The sequence below is a fragment of the Cotesia glomerata genome, linkage group LG10 (genome assembly GCF_020080835.1).
Source record: "Cotesia glomerata isolate CgM1 linkage group LG10, MPM_Cglom_v2.3, whole genome shotgun sequence".
Classification (NCBI taxonomy): Eukaryota; Metazoa; Arthropoda; class Insecta; order Hymenoptera; family Braconidae; genus Cotesia; species Cotesia glomerata.
The window spans coordinates 8,562,189-8,585,818 of record NC_058167.1 but is presented as its reverse complement, the minus strand read 5'-3'; the positions used below and the strand labels follow the sequence as shown (position 1 = coordinate 8,585,818).

The 23,630-nt window shown below is 30.2% G+C and overlaps 1 protein-coding gene across 6 annotated transcripts in view; it reads left to right on the top strand.

Annotated features, from left to right (window-relative positions):
- LOC123273180 (neural-cadherin) overlaps positions 1–23,630 on the top strand; it is a 118,457-nt gene that overhangs the window by 12,591 nt on the left and 82,236 nt on the right. For 3 of the 6 annotated variants that reach the window (XM_044740458.1, XM_044740456.1, XM_044740457.1), the window contains exons 2-11: positions 11,262–11,927; positions 12,539–13,253; positions 16,635–16,697; positions 17,055–17,246; positions 18,717–18,963; positions 19,155–19,374; positions 20,014–20,290; positions 21,369–21,964; positions 22,100–22,246; positions 23,208–23,399. In XM_044740458.1, coding sequence (XP_044596393.1) covers positions 11,331–11,927; positions 12,539–13,253; positions 16,635–16,697; positions 17,055–17,246; positions 18,717–18,963; positions 19,155–19,374; positions 20,014–20,290; positions 21,369–21,964; positions 22,100–22,246; positions 23,208–23,399 — 3,246 coding nt within the window. In that variant the 5' untranslated portion in view covers positions 11,262–11,330. Of the gene's footprint in view, positions 1–11,261; positions 11,928–12,538; positions 13,254–16,634; positions 16,698–16,897; positions 16,907–17,054; positions 17,247–18,716; positions 18,964–19,154; positions 19,375–20,013; positions 20,291–21,368; positions 21,965–22,099; positions 22,247–23,207; positions 23,400–23,630 lie in introns of all 6 variants that reach the window. The other 3 variants (XM_044740461.1, XM_044740459.1, XM_044740460.1) reach the window with 2 other exon arrangements.

The following is a 23,630-nucleotide window of genomic DNA, read 5'->3' as shown; positions in this document are numbered from 1 at the left end:
GACATTCCAATGTTTATTATAATCTCCTGCTGTCACTTATAAATTTATGAATGGATAATTATTTCTCCTACATCTTACATTATATCTTTCTATACACGGGGTCTTTAATATTTTATAAAATTTCCACTTCACTATTTAATTCCCGGACTTTTATTTTTATTTAATACAGCTTTCTGCTCTGAATTTAATTCTTCTCTCTCTCTCTCTCTCCCTCTCTATACCATACCATAAATATTTAAAATTTAAGTTTTCATTTCGGTGGTAGAGTGAAATAAAATAGAGGTATTAGTTTGCAATTTAATCAGAGTATGTATGATATTATTCAGTATACACAGGTAGAGGTAAATATAAATACAGAAGTTTATTAGAATTTATAACCACCAGTGTACGTTTGGAACATATACTTTATTCAGCTTCGATTGCACTTACCCAATAAATTCTCATAACACTAGTATACGTCGGATTTATATTTAAGTGTATTATATCTGATTAAGGATTCTACTCTTTGGTTGTTTAATTTTATATAATCCGGCTATTAAATATTTCGGTCTCTATAATTAATAGTAAAGTAATGTACTTCTACTGTTTGCATTACCAAGTTTCTTTTTTTAGAGTTTTATTTAACATTAATATTTTTTTTTTAAGTTTTGAAAGTTTATCTTTCTTTTCGTAATTTTATTTTCAAGTACAATAATTGTTTTAAATTAAAACTTTTTGACCAAAATTTTAATGGTTCAGTATTTAATGATTAAATATTGAAGAGTTATTATTATTATTAAAAAAAAAATCAAACTTTCATTCCCTACACTGATGAAAAATTTAATTTGACTCAAGAGCAAGAATCTTAAACCAAGAACACCAATTTCTTGAACCAATTCTTGGTTCAAGAAAATATATCTTGACTCAAGAATTTTTCCTCTTGGCTCAAGAAATTCATTTTCTTCAAATTGGTGTTTTTGGTTCAAGATTCTTGCTCTTGAGTCAAGTTAATTTTTTTATCAGTGTATATTTTAAATCCCAACACAATAATTTAATCTATAAAACAGCAATAGAACTCGGAAGTGCTACAAGCCCGAATAAAAATAACAAAACAAAATACTAGATGTAATATATATTTTACAAATATCGTTAATATATAAGACAATTTGGCTCCGCTCGCGACATTTCAATTCTCAACTCTGTTCTGTTCAGTTCGAACGTTGCCCCAACCCGTGTGTAAAATTTACCGGCATAGTATTATATAAATAGAAAACACGAGAGATACTATACTTGGATATTTTTGGCATGGACAAAGGCGTATCTCTCATTCTCTCCCTCTCTCTCTCTCTCTTGTTATTTCTCTATTTCTCTTCCACACATGTTATGGCATGTACTACACTTACTAGGTGTGTAGGTAAAGGCACTATTGCGATTCTAAACTCAGAATATATAATAATATATCACGCAGTTTCACCAATAACCATATTAGTAACGATAATGATAGCATTAACAATAACAATAACACTAATAGTTACATCAGAGGGTTTATTTCTAATTTTTATTATTATTATTATTGCTGATGTTATTGTTGTTATTATTGTTACTATTAGAGTAACCAGTCGTACAAATGTCATGAAACAGATAGTAAAAACGTTTGTGCAGTAATATAAGGTCGTTGTCAAGCGTCATGGAGTTGAGTTGAGTTGAGTTGAGGGTATAGTAGATATAGATATATAGATACAGAAATATAGACCGTTGAGGATAGAGGGTGGAGGTGGAGGGTGTATGCAGCTCTACTCTACTCTTATCGATTGACGAACTCTCCTCTCGCGCCCCTCCCCTCTCCCCGCTGCTGGCTCACAAACCGTGTCCTAGCTTTTCTCTCAATCAATCTCAAACTACCGTATTCCAACTTTCTACTCTGCTTTTTCTACCCCTATATATATATATATATATGTATATATATATATATATATATATATATATATATATATATATATATATATATATATATATATATATATAAATACTATATATTATATATAATTCAAGTCTACTACATTCCGCTTATTTCCTCTCTTATTCACTCTCATTCTTATATTTTGATATTTGAGCGAGGTATTTTACAACCAAGGGGTGCTTTTTGTGTTTTTTTCAAACAAATATGTGTATAAAAAAATCAAGGCAAAAAAGGAGCTTTTTTCTTTCGTTACGCTGGCCAGATTGAGGGAGGTTGAGCTTTGAAAAATTGTGATAAATATGCAGAGAAAAATAGCTAGTATTTGTTTTTGGTAGGAATTGAAAAAGTAGGTGAAATTGATGAATTTTTCAATAATTTTCCAGAAGAGCCCATTTTTAGATTAGAATTTTTTTTCTTGATAAAAATCGATTTTAAATCTATCATAAAATATTCTTAAAAACTAATTGATTGAAAAAAAAATTTATTTTTAATAGAAAATTAAAATAAATAATTGAATCTAAAAAATTAAACACAAAAAAAAAAGAATTAAAAAAATTCATTAAAAAAAAATCTCCCAGCATAAATCTCAAAAACTCTTAAATCACGAAAATCTTCTTTTTATTCCTCAGTAACTCACCCTCGTACACGACATATACTACTGACGTCTAGTACATTCCTCTCATATTCCCTCTCATTCTTGTATTTTGATACTCGCGACCCACACCCCCGCAACTATGCGGTCTCACTCCGTACTCATATCTTGAAAACTCTCAAGCCCGCCGCAGACAAGAAAGAAAAGAAAAGACTAAAATGGAGGAGGAAAAAGTTGGCTCAATCTCGACGTCTCCTTGCACCCTAGGGGTTCTTGCACCCCCGCTCGGAGGTAGTTGCGTCAAAAGGCCGAGTAGGAGCCAATGTCCTGTCTTACAGTGTACTACACCCTCGATCTAAACTAAAACTCTTAGTCGCGAATTTTTGATTCTTCCTCCCTCCACCTCGGATGTTTGATATTTCTCATCTTTTTTCTTCCTCGTATGAGTCTTCCGGACTTTCTTCCTTCTACTACTGAGCTTTACTTGGCGCCCTCCGTTTTTTCGTTCCCCTGGTACTCGGCTGCGTCTCGTTTTCTCTAGACTTTGGCTGAGCGGATATGAGTTGAGCTAAGCCAGTGTTTCTTCGGTCTTCTTGTCTTCTATTGAGTATTTTCCTGCACTTTGCCGTTTAATATACGTAATATATATTTATATATATAAAAAGGTAACAGTACTACACCCAACCCCAAACGTTTTACAAGCATAAAGCGAAAGGACGCGCCGACGCGCGCTAAATCAAGGAAAGATGGGCTGTACACGCCACGGTTTAATTTTCCTCTACGCCTGCGCTGATTTCCGAGCCAACCGATTTCTCCATTTTTTTTTATTTCGTCTTTTTTAGCGATGCTTCGGAGAATTTTTGTTGCTCCAAGCTACGAGGGCGACCGGAAATTTTAAGCTGTGATTTATAAATAGTTTTGATAAGATTAATTTATTTTATAAACACTCTTTCAGGGAATTTTTTTAGCGATTGATTTTTTTTTACTTATCATTGCGGGACATTGAGTATTTATTTTTTTTTTTTTTTTTTGCGAGATAGATTTATTTTTTTATGTTAGGGGGACAATATTTTACTGTCACGGTTTGTTGATAGGTAAATTAATACCAGGAAGTTTATAATGGTGTAAGATAAAGAAATGAGGGTATATTAATGGTCAATTGGGGGTATTGATTTTTTTGGAGATCATTGAAGGTTTGATTTGTAATTTTTTAAGTTTTTACTATTATTATTCTTATTTTAAAATGTTTTATTTTAATATTTTTAATTTCTGTGCAATGAACTTTTTCAATCTTTTAATTTGTATTCTGGCTAAACGAAGCGAGATTTGAAAAAATGAATAGGAATTTTTTTTGGAGAGAATTTAATTTTCTATAAGAAAAGTATGATAAGATTTTTTTCTTAATCAAGAATTTGAATTTTAAAATTCATCAATTTTAAAAATTAAATAATTTTATTACAGCATAGATTTTCTAAATTATAATTATTATTCTTATATCAGTCATCAGTAAAATAGTAATGGTAAATAAACTGAATAATTTTATGAACTTCAGATAAATATCAGAAATAAATATTGTCGTATAATTCATTATAAAGGTTATCAAATTGCTTATCATTTTATACGTAAAAAAAAAACTAACATAAAATGTAATATTTTCCCTCAGTTTTATTACGTATATAAAGTAGATTGAAATATTTTGCAAGCACCGGAGGTGAAAAATATTCTTTTGAACGGCGAAATCGTTTACATAAAATTCTTCAATATACATAAATATACAGATAAAAATATACATGTATGTTGACGAATTTTATTCGCATGATGGAACTTAATGTCTTTTTCCTAAGCGCGACAGCCCGTAAAAATTATTAGGAAATAACATTCGAGGGTTTATTCCTCTTCGATTACATTCTACTAAAATATTCGGCGACATTCGCCCTCAGAGCTTAAGAAAATACATGATGTAACTTGTATCGAATTTATTTACTATATTCATTATTTATTATTACCGTAAAGTTTCTCCGGCGAACTAATCGTGTGTCTCCGCCTTAAATAGTTTAACTGGCGAAATAACAGAGCTTGCGCAGGAGGAATATTATGAGGAAGAATCCCTAAGGACTGGAGTGTAACCAAGGGGAAAGATACACTATCGCTCGGCAAATCGATTTGTTTTCTTTTCGCTTTGACGGAGCTTCATAAACGTGACCTATGTCTTGTAAACTGTATTTATAGTTTGGGCTTTTCCGTAATAAATATTTTATGTATTTAATTTAATATTTATTCATTTTATTAGACCCTTAGTGTCAACATCAATTTATTTTTATTTATTTTATACAAACTAACAACTTATACTTTCATTTTATTGGTTATTGATTTTTTTTTTATTTGATTAAATCTCATATTATTTTTATTAATAAATATGAAGATTAAAATTTAATTAGTGTCAAAAAATATTTTTAAAAAATTGTATAGATAAGATTTTAATTTTATTATTTTATTTTAAATTAAAAAAAATTATTATTACTATTAGTTAATTAAAAAAAACTAGCAACCTTGCAGTCACTGTGTGACTGTCTTGACTTGTGAACTATAAATAAATAAAATTTTGCTTTATTAAAAAATGACTTTTGTTAAATTGCACTGTATTTTTTTAAATATTGACGTTTTTAAAGATATAAGTTCATCCCGATGTTACACTCATCAAGAGCTTTCATTTGAGTACCCACATGAATTTTAATATATTTTTCATCTATACATATATAATATATATATATATATATATATATATATATATGAAAAATTGATGTGGGTACTCAAATGAAAGGTCTTGATGAGTGTAACATCGGGATGAGCTTATATCTTTAAAAACGTCAATAGTTCACAAGATACAAGGTCATTTCTTAATTATGTAATATATATAATATATATTTTAAAGATATAAGCTCATACTGATGTTACACTCATCGAGCACTTTTATTTGAGTACCTACATAAATTTTTGATATATTTTTCATATATACATATATAAATATATAAAATATATGAAAAATTGATGTGGGTACTTAAATGAAAGGTCCTGACGAGTGTAACATCGGGATGAGCTTATATCTTTAAAAATGTCAATAGTTCACGAGATATAAAGTCATTTCTTAATTATGTACACAGAAAAAAAAATTTTCTTGAATCAAGTATATAATTTTGAAGAACTTAATCTTCTTGATTTAAGTAGAAAAATTCTTAAACTAGGAAAATTTTTCTTGTTTTAAGGAAATTTTACTTGATTCTAAAATTTGTCGTCTTGATTCAAAACAATTACTCTCTTTAAAATTATTTTCTTGGTTCAAGAATTTTTCTCTCGAATCAAGTTAAATTTTTTTTCAGTGTATCTAGAGATAGAGTATTTTCGAATGCAGCTTAAATGCTTATCATCATAAATTGACTATTGATGAGAATGATATGAAACCATGAAAAGGCACAACTCCAGGTCAAGACTCTTCCAACGATATCAAATTTAACCATAAAAACCCATTTTATTATATAAATACACTGGTCACAAAATTTTGCTTATTCTCTTAATAATATAGATTATCCGATGTATATTAAAAATAAATTATTATTAAGAACAATGATAATAAAATTAATGATGATGGGGGTTATATGTGTTGAATAAAAGTAGAGTGATGGGTATAGGCAGACGTAAGAGTCGTAGACGTGGGGTCAAGGTTCGATTCCCGGTACCGGTAAAAATAAAAATAGAAATAAAAGTGTGTTACTTGACAAAATAAAATCCGTAAACTCAATAATGGAAAAAAAATTTATCTACAAGAAATAAAGTGAATAAAAAGACGTTAACCATTTATTGAGAAGAAGCGGGCATGAGAGTCTATTAGTCTTGCTTAGTAAATAATCATCATCATTATTATTATTTATTGATGTTTTCTATTCTCGAAATTTCATTTCAAAATGTTTAATCAACAGTTTTATTATCGATGCTTGCGTCTATTCTGTTGAGGAAATAATTTAGCATCGAATTTATTAACCACAACAAATAAAGGTACCAGCAGAGAATAGAGAATAGAGCGCGTGGTAGTCGGGCATTGTAGAGCCGAAATAGTTAAATAATATGCGATATATAATATATAATAATAGGTAGGTAAAGACGATGGAAATAGAGAGGAGTACAATGGCATAGGGGTATAGATGAAAATAAATCGAGTGTATTGATAGGTTTAAGTCACAATCTTTTCGACCAGGTTTTCCATTTTTCCATTGTTGTAATGAATAAAGAGACACCCAGTGACAATGTGACTATTCAGATGTTAAGTTAAAGTTTACACCTTTGGATACCTACATATTTATTTTATTTATATTCTATATTGTACATTATATACACAACAAATATAGGTATATAATACCGATTCGAAAACTTTGGAGGTAAAGCCTTCGCCTGAGTAAGCATCGGCGTGTCAATTCTCCATGAAAAATTCAATCTCAGCACACAAAAAATTTTTTACGCTCAAGTACTCTATTCTACATTATGTCTCCTCGTGTAAGAGCGCATGGATTTCAAACTCAAATAAATTTTATCTTTCACTGGATATCGAGAAATATAGAATTAAATTGTTGAAGTTTTGGGGTTTTAAGTTGGGTTTTAAATCATTTTTATATTGATAAAAAAATTATTTTGATTGCAAGGAATAATTCTATTGGGTAAAATGGAAAAAATAATTTTTTTGGACTAAGTGAAATTTTATTAAACCAAAAAAATTAAATATTCTTATTTAAAGATTTTTTTCTCAAATGAATTTGAGACTTTTCTTTTCTTAATTTTTATTGGGTAATAACTTCACTAAAACAAAAAAAAAACTAAGAGAGAAAGATTTTTTTAAATAATTTTCGTAATGTAAAATTTTTCCTCATAAAATTAATTTCCTCAACGTCAAACTCGATGTTTTAACAAATTACTGACATCGTTTTATCATATTAATTATGGACGTAAAATCGACTAGATTTTGGTGAATAAAGTTGACCAAACTTATCCATATTATATGACCGACACCCCGACAGCATGAATATACAATAGTTTAGAGGAGAATTCGGAATTTATTTGTGTTAACAGACAAACCTTGTAAAGCAGTTCAGTACGTTATTTAAGTGTTAGCTCAGCCCTATATTGTTGTTAACACAACATACGTACTACATGAAATCTGTCATCAAAGATATACGACAGGTATTATATACCATATATATCCAAAATCCCTGAATAAAATATGCAAGTTTATTCACTTAACAATTAATTCCGAAATTTATTACTCAGAACGAAAACAGAAAACCAAAAATTTATTATCCGCGTTTTTATTACTCATATAAATTCGCTTCTCCAGAATTCAATTCTCATGTAAATTCACACTCCACACACGACCTGTGCAATTAGTTCATACTTTAATTTAAATAATAATTATTATCTGTTCCTCGAGGAAGAATATAATGTGAATATTTAACGTTTCAAGAAATGAAATTCAGTGTTTTAACGAGACACATTATTGATGTAGTTTACTTACAATTACGGAGTTAGTAATTGCGGGTGAAAAATGGTCGACAAAAAATACTCGGCAAACAACAGATGGTTGTTCACGCGGATAGTGTTACCCGGTTGCTTGTTAAATTAATTTTTAAATAAATTCAGGCAAACTTAGACCTCAGACGGGCTTATAAAATCAATAAATATGACACATTCAGCCCCGTAATGGCAATAGCGCAGCTGTGAGCTATAAAAAATGCTTTCTCAAGATTAAATATTTATTGTACCGGCCCTTTTTTTTGCTACGGTGGGTTTTAAGTCGCCAATTGGGTGTGAAAATTTTAATTCACATTTTTTTTTAATCATACAAATTTTTTATAATTGTTTTTTTTTTTTTATTTGGCGATTATTCAGAATTTTTGATATCTTCGTGACAAAATTTTCCTTCAAAAATTTTATTTCTAAATATTCAGCAATATTAAAAAATGAATAATTAAAATTTAAAAAATTCCTTCGTACCATCAATGCTGCACTAATAGAAGGATTTATTTGTATTAAAAAATATTTGTTAATAATTAACAAATCATTTATTAGAGACCACTTTTTAGTACTAAACAAATATTTCTTAATATTTAAAATGATTTGTTTGTATTTAATAAATCTGATATTCATTTATTAAATATTAATAAATCTTTTTAAATACTGAGAAATATTTATTAAGGACTAAAAAATGGTTTCTAATAAATGATTTGTTAAATATTAATAAATATTTTTAACTATAAACAAATCCTTCTATCAATGTGCACGACAATGTCTGATAACAATCAGATCCGAAACCAAATAAATGCGGGTGGCGCCTGAAATCCTATCTCATACATATAATAATATAACACTCTATACACAGCCTAGACATTTCGTTCATTTTTAGCAGCATCCGTTTCGATTTAAACCTTTGGCATTTGAGCGTCACATCCTCAACACATGCTTATACATATTATACGCAAAACTTCGCTCGCATTTAACATTCAACATTTAGGATTTATCCATGCAATTAAAATAAAAATAAACAAAGTTTGTCCGTAAATTAAATTGAAACATCGATAGCGATAAATTTTAATTGACGAAAACTCCCGTAATATTATTATTATTTTGTATGTTCACTCGGTAAAAAATGACTGTTAATTATAAGTTTATTTAGCAGCGTAATCCAATGAGTTAAAGTAATTTAACGAAATTTTCGTACTATTATTAACACGCACAATGTAACTAGCGCTTGCTGAACGCGCGAGCTGGGTATTAATATGGGAAAGGGTGTCGTATAGGTTTTCACACCCACCAGACACTTTACGGTAAATTGTCTGTATGTATATGTATATGTATGTTATATTATGTTGTGTTATTTAACATCCACATGGCTGTCTATAAATACACGGAGTCATGGATGTAAATATATTGTATATGGATCTTATTAGCCGGCAAAATATGACAGCATCCGTTAACTCCCCTAGTGTTCTACTAAATTTAATTAGACATTGGCTTAATCATATTTTCATTTTAAAAAGTAGCGATGAGTTTATATTATTTTTATGTTTCAATTTTTATAATTTATAATCATTTTTTTGTACTTGATATTTGAAAAATTTTTTATCAATAATAATAATTAAATAAATAAATGATGAGTGTTTTATTTTTGATATTAAATACTCGGACGGTCGGTTGGTTGATTAATCTTCTAAATGTAACAGCAGTCAGTCACTTAAATAAAATAAAAATTCTTTATGAATGTATCATATATATTTTCTCGAGGAACGTCATGATCCAGTTGAAGCTGTTATTTAATCCTCCTTAAGAACAAGTAACGAGAGAAAGAAGTTTAAAGGGAGAAATAAAACAGAGGTGTTGTGTTTCTACTGAATTATAATTTCATCCGCATCTGCTATGATGTCTGTTAATTTAATGCATTAAGAATTTTAATAATAATAATAATAATAATAATAATATTATTACTTTTATAATTATAAAAACAGGATAGAGTGTTATTTTAGTAATTAAATCTGGCAAATGGGTAATACTTGGACCTGTTGTGAATAATATAATTGACGTAACATTTCATTGACTGAAAGGTACCGCTTTTTAGTTAAAGTAAGCAAGGACAATATATGGTTACAATTAGTAAGTAGAGTACGTGGGATGCTCACTAGCCCGGGGAAGTTTTGTCGAGGTTAAACGAGCCGCGGGTGATCTCACATCCGGTCGTGAGTGAGGCGAGAATCAAATCAAATGGAATGGAGGGTTACTAATATTACAATATAACAATATTACAATATGGCAATACTATAGTATATATATGTATTCTAAGACAGCTTCTTTTATTTCGATTCACGGTGGGGACCACTCGCTACTTATTACTGCTTCCCCCTTAGTTATTGCTACAGACAACAGTTGTATTACTCTCGACCCGAACTACCATTGTTCAATTTAATTCATCTTCATTAACAAAATTAGACTTTTACTATTGTGCTATTTTATTTTTAGTTTTAATTATTTGCGAAATTATTATTATTATTATTTTTTATTATTTTAAAAAGATCAAATTTATAAAAATAAAAAAAATTAATAATAACAATAATAATACACACGGAAAGAACAAGATGACACTGGATATCATCCGAGATTATACTCAGTGATATTTGTAACGAAAAAAAATTTCAGATAGTAGCTAGAAAAATCCAGATTATACTGCGTGATATCTGGATTATACTAATTGTAATCTGGATTATACTAGCTACTATCTGAAATTTTTTTTCACTCAGTATAATCTGGGATGATTTTCAGTGTCATCTTGTTCTTTTCGTGCACAGAAAAAAAAATGTTCTTGAATCAAGTATATAATTTTGAAGAACTTAATCTTCTTAATTTGAGTAGAAAAATTCTTGAACTAATAAATTTTTCTTGATTTAAGGAAATTTTACTTGATTCAAGAATTTTTCGTCTTGATTCAAAAAAATTACTCTCTTCAAAATTATTTTCTTGGTTCAAGAATTTTTCTCTCGAATCAAGTTAATTTTTTTTTCAGTGTACATAAGAAATTTTTTTTACAAGCATTGACTTTGAATATCTTCTTATGATTATTATAATTATTATTATTAATACTTTTTTCTCATCATCAGTAAACATTTTTATTAACAAAAACATAAAAAATAATTGTTACAGGTTATACTTGCATCGATGCTTTAGTAAAAGCAGAACCCCCGTAAAAAGTCGGTGCTTTCTGGCCTGAAAATGTGGCTCCCAATAATCCTGGGGTTCTTCCTCTCCACCTTAACGATAGCGACGTCTTCAAAAGTGTCAGTGGTGCCACATGACGTCTACCCGGGATTCGAAGTGATGAAGTTCCAGGCTGCGAAGAGACACTCCTCCAACTACCGACTGCTAGAGACCGGGTTTTCAAAGTACTTCACGGTCCTGGACAACGGAATGATGATGACGACCTCGGATCTTACGCCGCTGGTCAACAGGTCGATCAACCTCTTGGTGCTTGAGGAGCTCGCCAACGAGACCCAGACCCACGATGTCCATCTCTTTGTCATTAACAGAGGAAACATGTTGAGTTTCACCCACGAGCACTTAGGTCACGGACAAGTCATGGAGAATTCTCAGCCTGGGACTCTGGTTGAAGATTTTCCGATCCTTCGTGCCGACGGAAACTTTCCGGTTCATTATGTTCTCCAGCCGGAGGACAATGGCGAAAGAGCCTTCGCATTGATGGAGGAAACTTCCGCGGAAACGGGGTTCAATTTGACGGTGAAGAGTCCTGATCAAGGCGTCAGGGTTGTTACTGCCAAGCCGCTTGATAGGGAGACCAAATCAAGCTATCAAGTGAGTTGTTCATTTTAAGTTTAGGATTTAATAAATTAAAATTGGTGAATTGGTTTCAATTATTTTGAAGTATTTTTTTTTATCTAATTGGTAATAAAAATATATTCAATTTTTAATTAAAATGTTTTCAATTATCAATTTGAAAGTCAATTATTTCTTAAAAAAATTAATAAAAAGTGTTGACAGGAATATTTTTAAATAATAATTGAAAATTCAATTATTTCAAGTTATTATTTGAATTCTTTATTGAATTTTCAATTTATAATTCAAGTCAATAGAATAAAAACTGAAATTTTTAATTAAAAATTCAAGTAAGTTCATTTTTTATTAAAATTTTAAATCAATAATTACAATTTCCATCAATTATTCCATGATTAAATTTTTTAAAATTGATTCAAATAAAAATAATTGAAAATTTCACTTAAATTATCTTAAAAAATTTTTAATTAATTTTTTAATAAAAAAAAAAGTCTCAAAGAATTTAATTTAACAACAAATTTATCAATTTTTAATTAAAAAAAAAACTCATTATCCTACTAATTAAATTCCTAAAAAAAATTCCAAATAAAACAGCAAACTAATTAAAAACCCAATTAATTTTTGCACCCTAGGTGACGATAAACGCGTTTGATGCGACATTTATCAGCACTTCAAAAATCAGCGGGGTCGTGAACGTAATCGACGAGAACGACAACAGCCCAACATTCGAGCAGGAAGAGTACAGTTTCGAAATGAGGCCTATAAACGTGAACACCCTCGAGAGAGACGGACGACCCAAATGGAGGAGGTTCGAGACCATTGGGAGGGTGACGGCCAAGGATGCCGACGGAGATAAGGTCGCGTACAAGCTTATCACGCCGACCAACTTGATAATTATCGTCCCACAAACCGGAGAGCTGGTGCTCGCTGACGAGCCCGACAATTCTATAGACCAGGACTCGGAGGTTGAAGTGATGATTGAAGCCCACGACATTCGCTCACCGACTCGGAGCACTTTGAGACCCGCGAGGGCAGTGATCCGGTTCTTGACCTCCGAGTTTCTGGAGCCAGAGACACCCAAGGTTCATCGGATCCAGAAGCGACGAGTTACCCGTGCAGTTCGGCCCACTAAGAAGGTCGAGTTCTTCGAATCAGAGGGCGACGTCGAGGGTAAAATTGTCTTCTCGCTGGAGAAAGAGACCGAGAAGGAGACTTACAAGATTAGAGATGAAAACAAGTGGGTTACGGTCGCGGAAAATGGATCCGTTAGAGTCAAAGAGAAGTGGGATTACGAGGAACTCGGCCCTGAAAAGACTATTGACTTTTGGGTTACTATTAATAATGCGAGTAAGTTATTATTTTTTTTTTTTTGTTAATTACTTTCAAGAGGTTCGATCGTTCAGTGAAGAATATTTTTTTATTCATAAATTTTTTAATCTATTCACTGAATTTTGTTTTAATTTTGAATTAATATTCTGACTTAAGAGGGGAAATACGTGCATAGAAAAAAAAATTTATTTAAATCAAGTAAATAATTTTGAAGAACATCTTCTTGATTTGAACAGAAAAATTCTTAAATTAAGAAATTCTTTTTGGTTTGAGTGAATTTTACTTGATTCAAAAATTTTTCTCTTGAATCAAGTTAATTTTTTTTTCTGTGTGTAGAAGGCCGTTTTCATGTTGATTTTCATTAATTTTTTTAAGGTATAAAAAATTAATATTATTTATTGAAATTATCAGGTTATTTTATACATATTTATAAGTATGTACTTATAAGTATTTTTGCGTATTAAACAACAACATAACAAATAGCGGAGATATCAGCTGATACACATCGTAGGTTGTCGTTTGACTTAGCAGTTGGTGTGCAGTATGGAAGCCACAATTTTTATCTGAAATTAAGGTATTACCCTCGCCAGAGTCGTTTTCTTAGGATTTTTTTTAAACTTTGGCAGGTTAATATCTATATAATTCTGCATCGATTGGCGCAATTTGAGAATTTTTGACCATCTAGTTTCCGAGATATTTAATTTCAAAGTTTGAGTGTTGAACGCTCTTATACATTACGGTATACGGGATATCGAAAAGTTTACCTACCAACATTTTTATATCTTAGAAACTTTTCTTAGGATCTTTTTAAAAAACTAGAGTAATGTTAACTAACAACTAAACAATTAAAAAAAAAAAATTCATTGATAATTACCACACAGTTTCAGAGATATTTATTAATAAGTAATGAAAAATTTACCAGACTTTAACCGAGGAGGGGATACGTTAATAAAGCTGTGGCAACAGGGCAAGTTTTGTGAGCCGCGAAAGAAGTATGAGACGCGCATGCGCTGACAAATTTGAAAAGTTTAATTTACGTTAGGTTTAATATTATAGTTATTAATTTTATTTATTTAAAAAAAATAACAATGATTATTTTATGAAAATAAGTATTTTTCTATATTTATAAAAATTCAAAAAGTTATCAATTTTAATATAATAATATTTATTAATCTTTCATAAGTTATAAAAATAATAGTCAGATGAAAAAATAAAAAAAATACTAAAATTTAAAATCAGTTAATACATCAACATAAAAAAATTAGTTACTGATTTTTCTGAAAAAACAAAACATTATTATCAATTATTTTTTTTCTATTTGTTATTTGCATAGTTATTTTCATATTTGTTAGAGATTTCTGTCGTTTTTCAAGGACTTTTTTTATGAATCGTCCTTTATAAGTCAATTTTTCAGACATTGTAATTATATTTCTGAATAAATGTATGTAAATAAATAAATAAACGCATGTGTCAAAACAGAGGTTAGTCTACAGTTAGTCCACAACACTACAGTATAACCACTATAAAATGTCTCAACGCTCACGCAGTGTTGCCAGACTTTTCAAACGATCAGTTTCTCGTTCGTAATTGGCTGAAATAAGTACATAAACAGCAAAAAGTTTTAAGCTTGTCAATAATGACTATGCAGTGTGTGTACAATACACTCTAGCATAAACTTTTGACGACGGAAGTCGCGAGGGTAATACCTTAATGGGACAGAATTAGTATATTACACACCTAGGGAAGTAAAGTAAGAAATGTCTCAGATCACATGTAATTGTTGGCCGAGGCGAAGCCGAGGTCAACAAACATGTGATCTGAGGCTTTCTTATTTACTTCCCGTGGAGTGTATACTATTTTTTTGTCCGACGAAGGCGGAAAGCGGCAACTTAGTTTAGCGCAGCGGGACGAAAGTTGTCACTTTCCGCCCGGAGGGCAAAAAAAATTATTTTTTTTATATGTATCTTCTATATGAACCTCAATTCCAAAAAAAAGTAAAAATTTTCATTTTTTAGAGGGCTTTGAAATTAAATCGTGATTTTTTACCAGTTTTTCATACATTGTTTATTAAAAAAAAAATAGTTTAAACAAAAATATCGCTTATGATGGTGGTTCATATTCAGCGTAATTGTATAAAGAAAAGGAATTTTTCTGTCCCATTAAATTCAGATAAAAATTGTGGCTTCCATAGTGCACACTAACTGCTAGGTCGGAAGACAACCTACAATGTGTATCAGCTGATATCTCCGCTACTTTTTAGTAGATTTCAGAGAAATCTAACTATTGCATTGGTCCTCATGACGGAACTTTTGAAAAATTTTGCTATATTTCGACTCAGCTCGTCAAGCGGATTCATAAAATGTATATGGTTCAAAAGTTTATATATGTATGTATTTATATATACACGATATAATCGGCATTGTCTCTTCTCTAACTCCCGTAATTCTATACGGATCTCAATAAAACGTAACATACTTATTCTTAGGATGATTTCCGAGGTTAAGTTCTAAGATGAGCTAAATCTGTCGATTAGTTTAGAAACGAGAGCAATTCCAAAATTTTCACTTTTACCTTATTTCCGTGCAACAATGGAACGCGACATCCTATCGGATTTCTGTAAATTGCATTTGAAAGCTTATTTAATAAGCTTTAATTTGTGTACTTATTTATTTCTCCAAATTAAATAGCTTAGGAATAATAGCAATTCAAAAATTTTCAAAAATCGCAAAAATTTTCACTTTTACCGTATTTCCGTGCAATTACAATTGAACGCGATACCTTATTAAAATTTTATAAATGGCATCTGAAAACTTATCAAATGAGCTTTAATTTGTGTACCTCATTATCAGTCTAGGCCAAAAATCACCTACTTTCTCAGACAGATTCAATGAAATTTTACTTTTGCATTCGTTTTGACGTCATTGTTGTTTAATCAAACAGAAATTTATTTTTTTTTTTCGTATGTAACCCTAGTAGTATTTTTATTATTTATCATGAAATCTACTTCTATTTTGGCTGCCGAATGGCCTTTTTAAGTTATATTGTCGTAAAATATGGAAAAATATAAATATATGTATAAAATAACCTGATAGTTTCAATAAATAACATTCATTTTCATACCTTAAAATTAATAAAAAATCAGCATGAAAATGTTTTTCTACACGTATTTCCCCCTTAAGGGCGCGAGATTTAGAAAAATTGACAAGGATATTTTTCAAAAAAAAATTTAATTTTCTACATAAAAGTCTCTTATAATTTTTTCGTATTTTCAATATTTAACCCAGAATTTAAAACTTTATAAAATTTTCATCACAGCAATCGAACTTGAAATTTAATCCTTAATTTAAAGCATTTTTGTTTTAATTTGATTTATAATTTTATATTTTTTTCTGGAAATTGGTCCCATTCCCGAGGTTTGGTGTCTTATCTATCCAGACTCCCAATCATGTCGATATAAACATGGTACAATTTTATTTTTGGAGCTTTTAGAAAAAAATCACTCTTGAATATTATCATTAAAATTGGTTTCGGCTCTATAGTAGTTTTTTTATTTGTTTATTTTTCAAATGGGACGCACTTTCACCCTTAGAAAATTAGTAATTAGTCAGTTCATCACATCACTAATAAAATTTTTGTATTTTTCCATCAATCATGGCTGCCAGAGCTTCAATGTAAGTAGAAATTTTTTGTAGTCAATGCACTAACTGATCTATAATCATAACGATCTAACAAAGCAACTAAACCATTTTATTCAATAATTTGCTGTTACTTTTAATGTTAATTGATGATCATGATGACTAATTGATGACATGGTTTTAGATACGGACAATCAACGAGTTATAATAAACATCAAAGACGTTAACGATGAGTCACCTTACTTCATTAACAAGCCGTTGCCGATGCAAGCAGTGGTACAGCTCAATGCTCCTCCGAACACTCATGTTTTCACTTTACAAGCCAGAGACCCCGATACCGATCACAATATTCATTATTTTATTGTCAGAGATCGAAGTAAGTTTTTTTTAATTAATTTTATCTTTTTAAGAATTATAATTAAAATAATAATAAGACATAAAATTTTCTTTAAGTATTTTCAGTGTCTTTACAGTTAAGTTATTTTAGAAACTTTGAAGTAATATTCTGGTGAAAGGAAGTGAGATTCGGAAAAATTGATCAAATCTTTTTTGTAGAGAATTCAATTTCCTACAAAAAAAGTCTTATATGATTTTTTTGCACTTCCAATATCTCAGCCAGAACTTGAAATTAAAACTTTTGAAAGCTATTGATAATTTTTATGACAGTTTTTAAATTTAAACTTCAAATTCTGGAGAAAGGAAAAGGGATGAAGCAAAATCAATTATGAGTTTTTTTGTAGAGAATTTAATTTTCTACAAGAAAGGTCTGACATGATTTTTTTGTATTTTCTACACTGAGAAAAAAAAATTTTTGTCCAGAAAAAAATTTCTTGGCTCAAGAATCGTTTAAAATAAATTTTGGTTTTTTTACAAAAAAATATCAATATCTATCATGATAATAAAATATTGGCATTAATTTTGATATATTAACAAACGAATAGGTTCACTTGAATTAAACAAAATATAATTCGATTAATTCGATCAATTCTTGAGACAAGAAAATATATTCTTGAAAATTATCAAGAATATATATTCTTGTGACAAGAAAATTTTCACAAGAGTAGTACTTTTTTTTCTCAGTGTATGTTTTAGCCAGAATTTGAATTTTAAACTTTACAAGGAAAGAACAAGATTACACTGGATAATATTCCAGATTATACTCAGTGACCTGTAGTGAAAACTAATTTCAGATAGTAGCTAGTATAATCCAGATTATACTGAGTGATATCCGGATTATACTTATTGTAATCTCCGGCTCCCCGCCTTTATTAATCCGCAAAAATTACCCACGTCAAAATTTCTCACACAACAATATCTCAAGTACAATTATTTCTAAAAACAAAAGTTATCACAACATAAATTAATTTGACGAAAATTAATCATCATTTACGAAAATGCTTATATATCTTCAACATTAACATGGCCCTTTTATCATGGTTTTTGTGTGAGAAAATATTGTACAAGAAATTATTGCTGAGAATTTTCGTCGCGAGAAATTTTTGCATGAGAAAAAAGAGACGGTCACCTTAATCTCCCATTTCCCCCAGTAAAATCTCAGATTATACTGCGTAAGATTCCACTGAATATAATTTAAGATAATATCCTGTAGAATTTGGATTACACTCAGTAGAATCTTGGATTATACCCAGTGAAGTACTGTTTACAATTTGGGAATTATACTAGCTACTATTTAAAATTTTTTTTTCATTAGAGATGTCACTGAGTTTAATCTGGAATGTTATCTAGTGTAATCTTGTTATTTCCGTGTATCAGCATCGAATTAAAAATTATTTTATTTTATTTTTATGGTAAATCATTATTAATAATAATAATAAAAATTTGACAGCTGGTGGTCGATTCGAGGTCGATGAACGATCAGGAGTGGTTCGCACTCGAGGTGCAGATGTGTTTCAATTGGACATGGAGTATGTATTGTACGTGAAAGCTGAAGATCAGAACGGAAGACTAGATGAGAAACATTTTCAGTCGACGCCTGAAGAACGGCTATCGATCGTCGGTGGAAAACGTGCCCCCCAATTTTACCTTCCCACTTATGAAACCGAAATTCCGGAGAACCAGAAGAAAGACACAGAGTAAGCACTTCATTTTTCTAAATTATCTATTTGATATTAAAAATTTTCTAAATAATTTCCACGACATTTCCATCGCACAAAGGAGTAACGTAAAGTCATTTCATTACCACTTCGGATTGTAGAAATTCTACTTTTTTTTTAAGTGACGGAAATTAGGATTTTTGTCTAACATGAGCGTGAATTCCTTGCAGCATAATATCCGTGAAAGCCAAATCGTTCGCTGACAGAGAAATCCGGTATACCTTGAAAGCTCAGAGTCAAGGAGCCGCGGGTACTTTCAATATTGGACCGACGTCTGGGATCGTCAAACTCGCCAAGGAGTTGGACTTTGAAGATGTCAGGCAGCCTCATGTTTATTCGCTAGTTGTAACCGCGACTGAAGACTCGGGCGGGTTCTCAACTTCTGTTGGGGTAAGTTTAAACCGTAGTTTAGAAATTCACGATTAAAGACTTAGTTAAAAAGTTTTATTTTAGATTGAATTTTAAGCAGAAAAAGGTTCAGATTTTTTACTTATTTAAGGAGTTAATTTTTTATCAGAAAAAAAAATTTTTTTAATTTAATTTTATGTAAAAATTTTCATTTTTAAAATTTAAATCCGTACAAGCAAAAAATAGTGTTAAACTCAGCAATATGAAATTAATTAATTTAGTTAATTAAAAGCTTCATAAAAAAGCACTTTGTGATTCCGAGTTGTTTAATTTTTAACTAAAAACCGTCGAGAAAAAATGTACTTATAGTTTGAGCGATAAAAAATCTAAATAAATTGCCGAGATGCTCAAGCTGCGAAAAATGACAAAAAAAAAAAAAAAAGAAAGAGAAAATAAACGAGGGAACTATTTTATAAATTAATTGTCAAACTTTTGACTAATGAAGCCTTGCCCCGTTTTTTGGGACGTGATAAATATTTTATAACAACAAAACTTTTAGCAGGGATTAATTAGTGGATTTTTTGAGAGCTTGAGAAGTTTTTCATTTGAATTTTCAATTGACAATGACAATGATAATAATAATAATAGAGTGGTGGAATAATATATTGTGGTATTTTGCAGTTAACGATTCGTGTTACTGACGTGAACGATAATGCACCTAAATTCGAGCTGCCGGACTACCAAGCCCACAATGTAGATGAAGACATGCCACTGGGTACAAGTATTCTCAAAGTAAAAGCCACCGATGCGGATTCCGGAGCTAACGCAGATATTGAATATTTGGTTTCTGACGATCACTTTAGTGTGGATTCTAGTGGAATTATTGTCAACAACAAGCAGCTTGACGCTGACAATAATAATGCATATTATGAATTCAGCGTCACTGCAAAGGACAAAGGTATTATTAAAATTATTATTATTGTTATCATTTATATTATTATGAGAAAATTTTAGAGGTGAATTAAGAAGAGCGTAATAACTGTCTGTATTTGTTTTATCTATTTATTTATCTTGTGGAAATTTATTTTCATTTTTAATTAAAAATTTTATTAATCATTTTTTAATTATTTCAGTTTTTTAGTTGAGTAATTGTAAAATAATTATTCCGTTTTTTACTAGTGAAAATTAAAAAATATTTTTTTTATTGCTAATCATAAAATTTCTTTTTTATTTTGATATTTAAATTTATAATTAAAAATAAATTTTAATTAAAATCATTAAAAATTCAATTTAATTAATAAAATTAATATTACTATTAATTTTTTAATTTGTAAAAATCAAATAAATAATAACAATAATAACACCCTTGGAAAAAATTGTCTAATACAGTGGACTGTCGATACCTCGAACTTCAAGAGAAGTGATAAAAACTTCGAGTTAACGAGTTTTCGACTTAACAAGATGTTCAAAATTTGCAAGTAGACCAAAAAAATTAAGAAAATACTTGATTTGGAAGAAAATAACTTAGAGAGAAAATATACATTACAAACAAGAATATAAGAAGCATTGAAAATTTCTATAGGAATTCAGATTTGATTGCTATAAACTTGGACAGCTCGGAGAAAAACGCCTTTATATTTTACTAACTTCGACTTATAGAGTTTCACTTTTAAAATTCGATTTATAGAGTCCTAGCAGTCCACCCGGGCATTAAACAAAAATTTCAAAATTAATTTTTATAATATTAGTATATAAATATAGATAAATATCCTTTATCGATACTGGAAGGGAAAAATACTAAGTTCGAGTTACAGAGTCTAAATATTTCGAGATATCGCGTATTTAAGAGTTCAGCGAAAGGGAATACAAATTTTTTTCGAGTTACTGAGGATTTCGACTTAACAAGGTTCGAGTTGCCGAGAATCCACTGGATTTGTAACTTTAAAATTAAAAACAACAAATTTATCTAAAAATTATTTTCATTTACTTTATCAAACTATTTGAATTAACAAAACTAATACGAAAAAAAATTACAGGAAGTCCATCAAAAACGGGAACAGCAACAGTAAGAATTTACACAAAAAATAAAAACGATGAGGAGCCAAAATTCTCCCAGCAAGTATACACGCCAAATGTGGACGAGAACGCCGGGCCTAACACCTTGGTGACGACCGTAGTCGCGTCCGATAAAGACGGAGACAACGTACGCTTTGGTTTTGTTGGTGGTAGCACATCATCCGGGCAGTTCGTCATCGAGGAGATAACCGGCGTTATTCGTCTGCAAGGCGATAAAATATCCCTTGACCGGGACAAGTACGAGCTGAACGTCACGGCGATGGACGACGGGGCCTGCTGCCCAGACGGGAAAATGAACATACACACGAGCACCGCGGTTGTCGTCGTATTTATCACCGACGTTAACGACAACAAGCCGGTCTTCAAAGACTGTGGGAGTTACTCCCCCAAAGTCGAGGAGGGCGCTCCGAATGGCAGTCCCGTCATTAAAGTCCAAGCCACTGACGAAGACAAGGGAGTTAATGGACAAGTTAAGTATTCTATTGTCCAGCAGCCCAATCAGAAAGGTACTAAATTCACTGTTGACGAGGAAACTGGTCAAGTTTCGACCAACAAAGTACGTCCGATTTTTATTTTATTTACAATTATTATTATTGTTAAACTGTTAGTGACTATTGTCTTGTTGTCACAGTCATTGTCAGTTTGATTGGACAATTGTGTAATTGCTTCTCATATTTTCATTTCTATCCAGGTGTTTGATCGTGAAGGAGACGACGGAAAATTTGTATCGGTCACTGTCAAAGCTACTGATCAGGGCGAACCTTCTTTGGAAGGTGTTTGCTCATTTACTGTTGAAATTACCGACGTTAATGATAACCCGCCTCTTTTTGATCGTCAGGTATGAGAAATTTTAGATTCAGTCATAAATTATTGAAGTTATTATTTAAGATCAAATTTATCTTCAATTTTCAAATTTTTAGTAGCTAAATTCAAAGTAATTTTTTTTTAGATTTAAAAAATATTTTTATTTGTTAATTATAATTTTATGTAAATTCAGATTTTATCAACTTTTTAAATAAGTGCTTTATTTTTCAAAGAATTAGCTTTAATTTCTTCATGATTAATAATTATTAATTCAAATTCAGATTAATAATTAGTAATAATTAATAATTATTGGTTTAGATGATTAATAATTATTAGTTCAGATTCAGATTCAGTAAATTGAAATACATAAAAATCATACTTGATCCGGGTTCACAAAAATTTTTTCATCGCTGTGACTGCAGTTTTTCACAATTTTTTGCCTTTTTTTGGGTTTTTTGCATTTTTCTCAAAATTTTGAAGGTGTCCGGATAAAACTGACTTCAGATTCGGATTCAGCGGGTCGAAATATATGTCCGTAGGTCGTCTACCAAATTTTAAAACACAGTAACTGCAAAATTTTTATACCTGATTTTTTTTTATTATTGCTGCATTTCTTATAACTTTTAGACCTTAATTTCAAGTATTTTTTCTTAAAAATATTTATATTTAAGTATTTTATATTCATAAATCAAATTTTTTATCAATTTGGTGCGCAAACTTTTTTTTAATAAGAGAAATTTTTAAAAATCTTAAAATTGTGAGTTACTGTGTTTTGAAATTGGGCAGCCGAGGTCCAGAACAGACAACTTTTTTTTGTGTTCCGGTGTAATTATTAATAATTAACTTTTAATTTACTTAAAGTATAACATTATTTTTTTTTATTAATGATTTAATTTATCTACAAAATTTTCAAATTATACCAAAAAAAAAAAATTGAAGGTAAATTTTAATCAAGCATTTATCATGAATCAAACGACTAACTCAAAATTTTATAGAAATACGTGGAAAACGTAAAACAAGACGCAAGTATAGGAACAAACATCTTGCGAGTATCGGCATCAGACGAAGATGCCGACAACAACGGGGCAATAATATACTCTCTGAGCTCCCCGAGCAATAACCAAGACCTGGAGTACTTCGAGATCCAGCCCGAGTCGGGTTGGATCGTCCTGAAGAAGGCTTTAGACGTGAGTATCTATTTACTTGGGTAATTATTAAAGAACTAACAACCTTTTAGCAATTAACAATTATCATCATCTATCATATATAATATATCAGCGTACATCGTACATTTAACATTGATTGTACGTAATATGGTCTCTGGAATAGCGTGGGCGCTCGTTGTATTGCTGTAAAAATAAGCGAAGCCAGTTTTCAACTAACAAATAAAAGTATACAAGCAAACAGCTACATATATG